The sequence below is a fragment of the Elephantulus edwardii genome, unplaced genomic scaffold, assembly GCF_000299155.1.
Source record: "Elephantulus edwardii isolate Elephantulus edwardi_28Jun2011 unplaced genomic scaffold, EleEdw1.0 scaffold00264, whole genome shotgun sequence".
Classification (NCBI taxonomy): Eukaryota; Metazoa; Chordata; class Mammalia; order Macroscelidea; family Macroscelididae; genus Elephantulus; species Elephantulus edwardii.
Genome location: NW_006400014.1, coordinates 3,466,511 through 3,476,707, shown reverse-complemented (window position 1 = coordinate 3,476,707; position 10,197 = coordinate 3,466,511). Strand labels below are relative to the sequence as shown.

General features: G+C 34.9%; 1 protein-coding gene across 4 annotated transcripts in view; it reads left to right on the top strand.

Annotated features, from left to right (window-relative positions):
* The window catches only part of VPS13C (vacuolar protein sorting 13 homolog C (S. cerevisiae)), a 248,439-nt gene that overhangs the window by 85,285 nt on the left and 152,957 nt on the right, over nt 1–10,197 (top strand). For all 4 annotated transcript variants that reach the window (XM_006899645.1, XM_006899642.1, XM_006899644.1 and 1 more), the window contains 3 exons: nt 6,492–6,634; nt 8,457–8,649; nt 9,820–9,934. In XM_006899645.1, the coding sequence (XP_006899707.1) occupies nt 6,492–6,634; nt 8,457–8,649; nt 9,820–9,934 (451 nt within the window). The remainder of the gene's footprint in view (nt 1–6,491; nt 6,635–8,456; nt 8,650–9,819; nt 9,935–10,197) is intronic.

The following is a 10,197-nucleotide window of genomic DNA, read 5'->3' as shown; positions in this document are numbered from 1 at the left end:
TTAATACTTCCTGGATCATTTAACATTCTGCCGAAAGCATCCTTGATTATAGAAACTCGAGGTTTGAATTTGTTCTTCAGTTCTTTGAGCTTAAGATATGCTGATGTCAGGAGAGAGTTGACTTTAGTGATATTAATTGATTAAACTTTCAGGACCTTCATTTGCTAATGAAGGTGTAACTACAAGCAAGAAGAAACAGCTGTAAATACTTAATAATAATCAGAATGTGGATGTACTAAGTATAAATCTAGGAAGATTATAAATTGTGAGAAATTATAAGGAACATTAGAAGATAGATAGTGTAGGCATAAATGACCTGAAAGGACATGCTATTGGCTATTTTAAATATCATCTATTGTGCAAGTGGAAAAGAGGAATTGTACTTGTTTACCATAAAAAATAACATTTCTGAAATATATGGTCAGCAATAGGATACTATCTGTATAAATAGAAGGATAAGATTAATATGAGTATTAACCAGATTTACCCCCTAATTCTAAAGATGAAGGAATGAAAGATTTTTAAAAGTCCACAATGTTCAAAATGAAACCTTAGCAACTATGAGGTATCATCTCACCTCAGTAACAATAGCAAAAGTAAACAGAGCAGCAAACAACAAATGCTGGTGAGGTTGTGAAGAAACTTATTCATTGTTGGTGGGAGTATAAAATGGTGCAACCACTATGGAAGGAAGTATGGCAGTATGATACTTACTCAAAATGTTGGACATAGAATTTGACTCAGCAATTCCACTACTGGGAATATACCATAAAGAAATAAGAACTGCCACCCAAACAAAAATATAGGTACACCCATGTTTATTGCTGCTTTGTTCACAATAGCAAAGAGATGGAAACAACCCAAGTGCCCATCAACAAACAAATGGATACAGAAGCTGTGGTATATTCACACAATGGGATAGAATGCAGCACTGAAAAACAAGAAACTCATGGAATATTATAAAAAATATTCTTTGACCCTCAGGACGTTTTGCTGAGTGAAATATCTCAGTCACAAAAGGAAAAAATACTGCATAATGCAACTGTTAAAAAACATGACTGCCTTGGGGGTTGGGGGGAAAATGAAGAAAAGAGGGGATAAATAACATACACTGCAAGCAGATGAGGAAAAGAACTATTTAAAAGGCATATATGATTAGGTATTATTTGCATGACAACATCCCAGAATAAGAGCTGCATAGTAAAGGGGACTTGGGGGGGCACGTGGGTGGTGCTGGGGGAATTCTATAACAATGAAAGAATTTTTTTTTTCCAAAAGAAAAGTGAACTGGCGGGAATGGGCAGGGAAAAAATATGCAACAATGAATGAATGGAAAGTTTATTTTGTTTTTTTTTTTAAAGATGGTGTAAGAGAGGACAAGTTGCTGCTGTAGTGCATGAGGGAAAAAACAAAACTAACCACCCAAACAAACAAAAACTCCAAACTGCAACCCTGAGTATATCACATCTGAATTTAAAATAGACTTGCCACATTGAACAATAGTGATGAAAGATCACACAAGTTTTGTTATTAAATCAGTAAACCAGTACTGACTTTGGCAGCACATACACTAAAATTGGAATGATACAGAAGAGATTATCATGGCCCCTGCACAAAGATGATAAACAAATTCATGAAGTGTTCCATGGTTTTCAGAAAAAGGAGGAAGCCATGGAGAAAGGCACTTGGGTCCAGCTGAAGTGCCAACCAGCTCCGCCCATCCAAAGAGGCACACTGTGAGAACGAATGAGAAGGAGCCTGAGCTGCTGGAACCTGTTCCCTTTGAATTCTTGGCATGATGGGGATGAAGTAAAGCTGTGTAGTAATAGAGAGAAAAAAAATCAATGAACTGCTAATGAAGGAAACAAAAGATTATTTAAAGAGACAGAAAGAAAGAAAAGAACTAAATACTAGAAGGGCTTCAGAAACTTAGAATAGTAAGTCAAAAGAAAAAAATGATGGAAACAAAGACCTGAGCTTGAGGAGATAAAGTATTTCCCTGAAATAAGCATAGTCCTGGAGTTAGAACATGAGAAGGGAAGAACACCATTAACATTCCTTAAATTGAAGGAATTTAAGAAAAATTTAAACTTTGACTTGCAATACTGAAGGTTTCAGTAGACAAAATTCTGAATTATAGTATATTCAAAATAATACACTATCACTGTAACAAAAAAGAATTGTTTGACGTTTGACCATGTAATGAAGTACTGTATGTGATAAAAAAACTGATGGTATTGAGGGAATAATTCCAGGCTGCTCAATCAGGTGAAGAACAAGTCTTCAGAAATTTGCTAAATAACAATCACTTTATTTCAGCAAACAGAAAATGTGAAAATCTCATTTGTCTGTGCTAAGAAATTTGAAAGAAAGCTACCTGGACAAATAACAAGAAGAGATCCATCTTTATCCCTTTCCAAAGAAAGGTGGTTTAACAAAATGCAGAAATTATTGAATTCATCAATGGCACATGCAAGCAACATTTTGACGGGGTTAGGTAAAAATTAATTACAGCAAAATATTCACAGGGAACAACAAGAAATTAAAACTGGATTCAAAAGGATGTGAAATGAAGGATATCATTGTTGATGCCAGATCTTGGCTGAAAGGAGAGAATACAGTAAACATGGATGTGTTTGTGTTTTATTGAATATACAAAGAGATTTAATGTATGGATCATGACAGATAACCTTGTGAAAATTTTACAAGAGGCAGCCATTTAAACGGAACTTGGAAATATACTTTGTGGTTTTAAATAAGAAAATATTTAAATGTGTAAAGGATGCATCCTTTCACCACACCTAGTCAGTCTGTATGCTGAGCAAATAGGAGGTACTGTATTCTGTGAAGAATGTGCTATCAGGATTGGAGGAAGACTCTTTAACAACCTGTGTTATGTAGATGATACAACCTTGCTTGTTGAAAGTGAAGAAAACTTTTCAAGCATTTCTTGATGATCAAAGACCACAACAATAAAATATCTATCTATGTATCTATGTATCTTTGTATCTATGTATCTAATACATCTATCTATCTATCTATCTATCTATCTATCTATCTATCTATCTATCTATCCATCCATCCTTACATCTTGACAAGTAAATATCCTCAAAGTGCATAAAGAAATGGCAAATAAATTGAATCCAACAAGGTTTTCAGTTTGGGATTAGCAATTAGTATCTGTGCAAGTAACAGTCAAGTAATCAGATGATGCATGGCATCAGGCAATTGTGGTGCAAGGAAATCTCTTTAAAGTACTTAACAAGCAAGATGGTACTTTAATGACTAAATGTACCTGATCCAAGCCATGGTATTATCAGTTACCTAATATACAGGGGAAATCTGGGTCATAAAATAGGAAAACTGAAGAAGAATTGACAAATTTGAATTATTTAGTTGATAAAAAATATTGATTTTACACATTGGATTGATGTTGGGTACCACTGAATTGGAATTGACTCATAGCTAACCCACCAGCAGGTTTGCAGAGTCAGTAAGTTGCACAGAAGGAGATTGCCCATCTTCTCTTTCAAAACAGCTGGTTAATTCGAGCCCTGTGTCTTTGGATTGACAGTAGAACTCCTTAACTACTAAGCTACTGGAGCTCCCTACAATGGACTGCTTGTGAAATAAACCAGACTATCTTGGATGGTCAGCAAGAATGCTTTTTAGAAGGTTCAGTACCAGGATTTCAGATCATGTCCTTTGGACATCATCATGGTCTGGATTACATTATGCTTGGGAAGATGAGGAGTCAGTGAAAAAGAGAAAGACTGTCAACAAGATGAAGGGACAAAGCATTGCAACAATAGCTCAACCTAGTAAAGATTGTAATACTGTCACAAAGAGTAGGTGGTATTTCTGTTCTATTTTATGTGTTTTAGGTAATTTTTAACACTGTATCTTTTTAAAGACTTTAATTATAATTCATCAATGCCATTTCTTTAACTTTTTGATACATTTTGTCCAGTGTGTAGTTGTTTTTTGTTTTTTTTAAAGGTGGTCAGTGCCTATTTAAGACATCTTTGCCTGTGTCAAAACCAAAACAATATTTTCCCCCTTTTTAATTTTTATTATGAAGGTTTACAAAACAAATTGTTTTCCATTCAACTATTCATAGACATTTCTCTAGTATTAATCATTTTAATCCCTTATAATGAAATCATACTTTTTAAACTTTCTCCCTGTAATTCTCTTTTCCATTAATTTTTCTGTACCATCCTGTATCTTCTCTCTGAAATATATTCTTCTGTCTTTATATGTGTCTGTAGAGAAGATAATGGTAATTTTTTGGTTTGGGGTTTTATATTTAGGCCTATTGAATTAACTTTTGTTTATGAAATAAGATATTGATGTTTTTGTGTGCAGTCACGTTAAAAATGACTCATTGGTAACTCTCCAGTGGGGTTTCAGAGGTTGCAGACATCCACAAATAGTTGGAATGTGGAATGTATGAAATATGAGCATACGTAAATTGAAAGTTCTAAGTACCAAAATTAAGCAATTAAAGATTGACATTCTAGCCATTAGTGAGCTTTGGTGGATTTTATTTGGTACTTTGAATGAGTCATAAAGGAATTAAAAATTGAGGAAGAATGACCGACATTCATATCCAAAAAGAGCATGTCATGATTTGTATATTTCAGTGCAGTGCTGTGAGTCATGGCATCATGCTCTCCATACACACACGAGGAGAGCCTGTTAGTTAAGACACCTGTTCTTTGCATATGTACACCAACCACCACAACCAAAGACAAGGAAGACTGAGAAATTCACCAACTTTCACAGTTTGAACTTGACTGAAAATGCAGTCAAGATGCATTAATAATAACTGATGATTGGAATTTAAAAGTTGAAAACAAGACTCAATAGTTGGAAACTGAGAACTTGCAAAGTTGTATTTTTTCCCCCACTATGTTGTATCAGATCTTTGTTTATTCATGCTCATATATTCCATTTAACTAATTCTCTTAAAACATAAAGATTTATATTTTAATGTTAATTATGTTTATTGTGGCCTTATTTTTTGTATTTTTCATTTCTAGAATTTGCGTTTGATTCTTTATTGTTTTCAGTTTATCTTCTGTTTTACCTTCTATCCACTCGAACTTCAGTTTCTCATTCCTGTTGAGAAGGGACTGACCCTCCAGTAGGGTTTTAGTGCTGTAAATTTCATGGGAAGAGATTGCCCATCTTTCTCTAATGGTGAATTCGTCAGCCAGAGATGCATGGCCTTTGAGTTAGCAATATAACCATAGTAATTAAAATCTATGTCTAAGAACTTGCTATCTGGAGTTCCTGGGGATTTTTGTCTGTTTTTCATCCTCATGCTGGCTTTTGTTCTAACTTGTCTTGAGTCCTTATGGTCTTAATTTGTGTACATGAGTATAAGTTGAATATTGTTTTTGCAAATGTAGGATTTTTTTATCTTTAGAAATAATGGGAAATATTATTTTCCTTCTTATCTTAGAGCAATATTTTGTTTCCCTTTTGAGTTATATGTGCCATTAATATTTTGGCTCAGCTCTATTTTATTTTGTGGATTGAGATTATTTGAGGTTATGGAACAGAGTGTGGAAAATGCCTATTTTAGTTCACCTTTACACCTAGATTTTAAATCTTTGGAGTCAGAGACAAGTAAGAGGGTTTAAAAGTAGGTTTCCTTTGTTGGAACTTATTCAAGTTTTGTCTTACTAACCTAGTTGCATGGCTGCTAGGCTTCCCCCTTCCAAAGTTTCTTATGCTTGTATGAGAAATGCAATCCCAGAGTCTAGAATTATCTCTCTGGTGCTTTGTCTTACCTCTGCTCTACACCCAACAATTTTAAGGCCAGGATTTTTTTTTTAATTTTTTTTTTAAATTTTATTTTATTATTTTTTTAATTGTGCCCAAAGCTATTCAGTAGGGAGCTCTGGTGACCTGGTGGTAAGAAGCTGCTCTGCAGTCCCAGAGACATGGGGTTCGAGGCCACCAGCTGCTCCATGGGAGAAGGATGGGCAGTCTCCTCCTGTGCCATTAACTGCCTCTAAAACCCCACGGGAGGGTCAGCTATGAGGTGGTTCCAACTTGATGGTACACAATAACAACAACAACAACATTGCTATTCAACAGATACTGTTTCTCTTTTGTTAAATTTTCTTATTTTCAATCAGAGTTGATCTGAATTACTTTGCTTTAATGGAAACTGAATTTAGTCTTTATGCTAAAAGTATTTTGTTATTGTTTCATTATTACTGACTTTGAAACTAGAAAAGTTACTTTAAAATTTTTTTAATTTTTTTTTACTTTGAAATATTTTGTAAATGTCTTATTTATGCCTACAGTGCCATATTAAATTTTAAAATATTCTTTACCTGGAGTACATTAAACTGGAACCTACTAGGCTGTTTGTTAGATAATTTTGTAATCTGATACATTGAAATGAAAAGATTTTATTAAAGAGAGTTGTAAATATTTACATGCCAATATAATTTTCCTTTTTTCTTCTTTAGTATGTTGCTCATATAATGACACTAAAGTTAGTAAGCACCTCCGTTACAATCAGAGAAAAAGAAAATATTCCAGAAATACTAAAAATTCAGATAATTGGCCTAGGAACTCAGATATCTCAGCGACCAGGAGCACAAGCTATTAAGTAAGTATTTAAAAACTTACTATTTTCAGTAAGAAAAAAAAAAAATAGAGAGTGTTACTAAACCGGGTGGCTCCTTGGAGGCAAGGATTCTGAGGCTCCGTCTAACATACTTTGGACATGTTGTGAGGAGAGACTGGTCCTTGGAGAAGGGACATCATGCTTGGGAGGATGGAGGGACAGCTCAGGAAAGGAAGGCCCTCTGTGAGGTGGATTGATTCAGTGACTGGGATAATTGGGATGGTAGTGTCAGAGACAGTGCGATTGGCACAGGACAGAGCGGAGTTTAGGGCTATTGTACATAGGGTCGCTAAGAGTCGCAAGCGACTCGACGGCACATAACAACAACAACATGTAAAATCTAATAGTGTAACAGTGAATGAACCTTGAAACCATTATGCTGAATGAAGTCAGGCAAATGCACAGACACTAAAGCTTTTGAGGAGTTAAAGGAACCAGGGGCGGGGAGATGAGGAGCTACACCTGAAAGAAGAAATGTTTGTCTTTGGAATGCTTAAAAACTTTTGGCATTGACAGATCAAAAACATTTGGCTCTGGTTCTGAAGCCACTCCGTAGGATAAAGATGGGCAGTCTCTTCCGATGTGATTTACTGGTTTTGAAAACCAGCTTCGAGGGTCAGCTATGGGTCAATTCCAACTAGTTGGTGCATAACAACAAAATACATAATTTTTTATTAAAGAAAACAGATAAAAGTAAGAAAAATACATGATTAGTAGGAATTTATTTTCCCTTTGCCCATGATCAGTCTTTTCAGCATGTTTTTGTTTTATGGAACTGTTAAGAGAAGCTCATTATTTGTTCCATCCTCCTTTTGTTCCTCCATGAATCTATATTGTATATTGTTTTCATTTATAAGCTTGATGCTATGAATCTGTATACATTACATTAAGCTTATGCTTTCAAGAAGTTTATGCTATGCTAGATGAAAGAAGATGAACAAAATGGTAATGTAGCAATGGCATAATATTTTAGAAGAAACCCTAATCGACTCCTAATCAAAAGGCTGCCAATCTAAACTCACTGAGTTGCCTATAAGAGAAAGGCCTGGTGAGCTGTTCTGTAATTATTTCAGTCTAGAAAACACTATGGAACAATTTTTCTCTCTCAGATGAGGTTATTACTGGAAGCAGAAGTGGCATCCACTTCCTAAACCACATGCCTCTGGAAATTCTATGAACTTTGATAAATGGCAATAGTTATAGAAAGGCTTCAGGGCTTTTGTTCATAGGGTTGTTGAGTCATGCTCAACTTGACAGCAATCAACAACAACAACATGAGGTTACTGGAGTTGAAATTGTTAGCTTGTAGCAACAACAACATCAACATAGTAGCTCTTAGGTGAGAAGTTCTATGAAATCAAATACTGTATAGTTAATATTGTGCACACCTAGTTATGAGAGATAATTTAGAATGAGATAATTGAGGTTTAGGCTAGCTATTAAACATTGGAAAAGACTCCAGTTGCAGCAGGAGGGGATCAAGGTTGCATGGAAAGAAGGAGTTAAGTGTCATAAGTAAAGTACAGCCTGTACTCGTGTAACAGTGATCAGAATGTTTACAGTGTTTGGTAGCTGACTAAAGAGTGTGTACATGTGTGTGTGTATTAATGTCAGTAAGGAAGAGTTACTTAAATGAAACAGAACCAAAATAGTGAGAATAATTGAGTCAAAGGCCAAAGAATTTGAACGATATTCTTGAGCCATGATCTTAAGACTTTCAGAATTTTTACAGGAAAATTCATATCTTAACTCATACTTCAAATGGTTTTATTTATACTACTTTCCCTCTACTGTGGTATTATAGGGTAGAAGCAAAATTAGAACACTGGTATATAACAGGTCTGAAACAGCAAAATACTGTACCATCACTTGTGGCTTCAATTGGTGATACTGCCTCATCCTTGCTTAAAATTGAATTTGAAACCAATCCAGAGAATAACCCTGCTGACCAGATGCTGGTTGTTCAGTCTCAGCCTGTGGAGGTCATCTATGATGCTGTAAGTGCAAGACAAAGTAGATCCTTATTATTCCATCTTCTGCTTCTGACATGGTTTTCTTACCATTTCCCCTCTTTTTTTTTTAGTAGTAGTTTATTTAACAACTGGTTTACAACTGTTTTTTCTTGTTTCAAAAGTATTACATGGTTAGTATAATGTTTTTTCATATGCTATAGATTTTTTTTACTCTAAGTTGTATCCATGATCATTTTAAATTGAAAACAGAACTAATGTACATGCACAAAATTATCCATTTTTCTTGTCCTTACTTCTCTCAAACAATCATAAACTGACTTCCTTTTTGTTTCTTCTGCTTTTTTCAACATTTGGAACCAATTTAAATACCTTTGTTTGTTGTTGTTGACTGCCTTTGAGTTGAGCACGACACATAGCGACCCTATGAACAAAAGGCCTGAAGCCCCTTGACAACTGTTAACATTACCCAAAGTTCATAGAGTTTCTGGAGGCATGTTGTTTAAGAAGTGGATGCTACATCTGCCAACAATTTTAAATTCTCTTTTGGTCAGGAAAAAACCCCAAAGTGACAATTAGCTGTTATTGACTATGGAATCCAAGCTTCTATCTATGATTTCCCTTCAGGCTAGCTCAGCGTCAGCAGGCTGAACATAATTCACTTCTCCTGGTGCCACTTGCAGATTCATCCTGCTCTGTTCCTGAGATCTCTGACTTATTTGTGCTTTATAATATGGAATTGAGGTTAGAGCATGGATGGTGGCATTATATAAAGACTTCAGAGAGAGGGAATTCCATTTTAAAGTTTTGAGGATAAGGAAGGTACTGAACACTTTTCTTCCTGTGCCCCTTCTAGAGTTCAACATGCAGAAAAATCCAATTATAGGCAAGTCGAGTTTTACTTTTTTGACTACTTGTAAAGCAAAATGAGAAGTATTATCTACTGTTACAGCAGAATTACACTGTAGAACCTACTTTAGGTCATGTGACATGGAAAAATTTTTACCTATCCAGCAAGCGAGTTTACTTCCAGGTTTTCTTCTTTTATTCCATGGGGCAATAAGCCAGAATATAATCTCATCAGAGGTATATCATAGTCCAAAGCTACAATTATTTTATAATTGGGATAAAAATGGAAAATATATAAAGTAGAAAGTACTGTCTTTATTTTGGTTTTATTTTAAAATCCCTTTACAGAAAACCATTAATGCAGTGGTTGAGTTCTTTCAATCAAACAAAGGATTAGATCTTGAGCAAATTACATCAGCTACATTGATGAAGCTGGAAGAAATTAAAGAGAGAACAGCTACAGGTAACGTATTAAAATGCCTGCATAGGTTTCAGCCAAACTAAAGCCAAAACCATTGCTGTTGAGTTAATTTTTACTCATAGTGGCTTTCAAGGACAATATAGGACTGCTCTATAGAGTTTTTCTAGACAGTAAATGTTTAAGGAATCAAATTCTTTTATCTTTTTTCCATGAATTGACTGGTACATTCAAACTATTAATCTTTCAGCCACCAATTTTTTTAGTCCCTATGTCATCAGAGCTCCTGAGCTTCTACTAGATTTCTC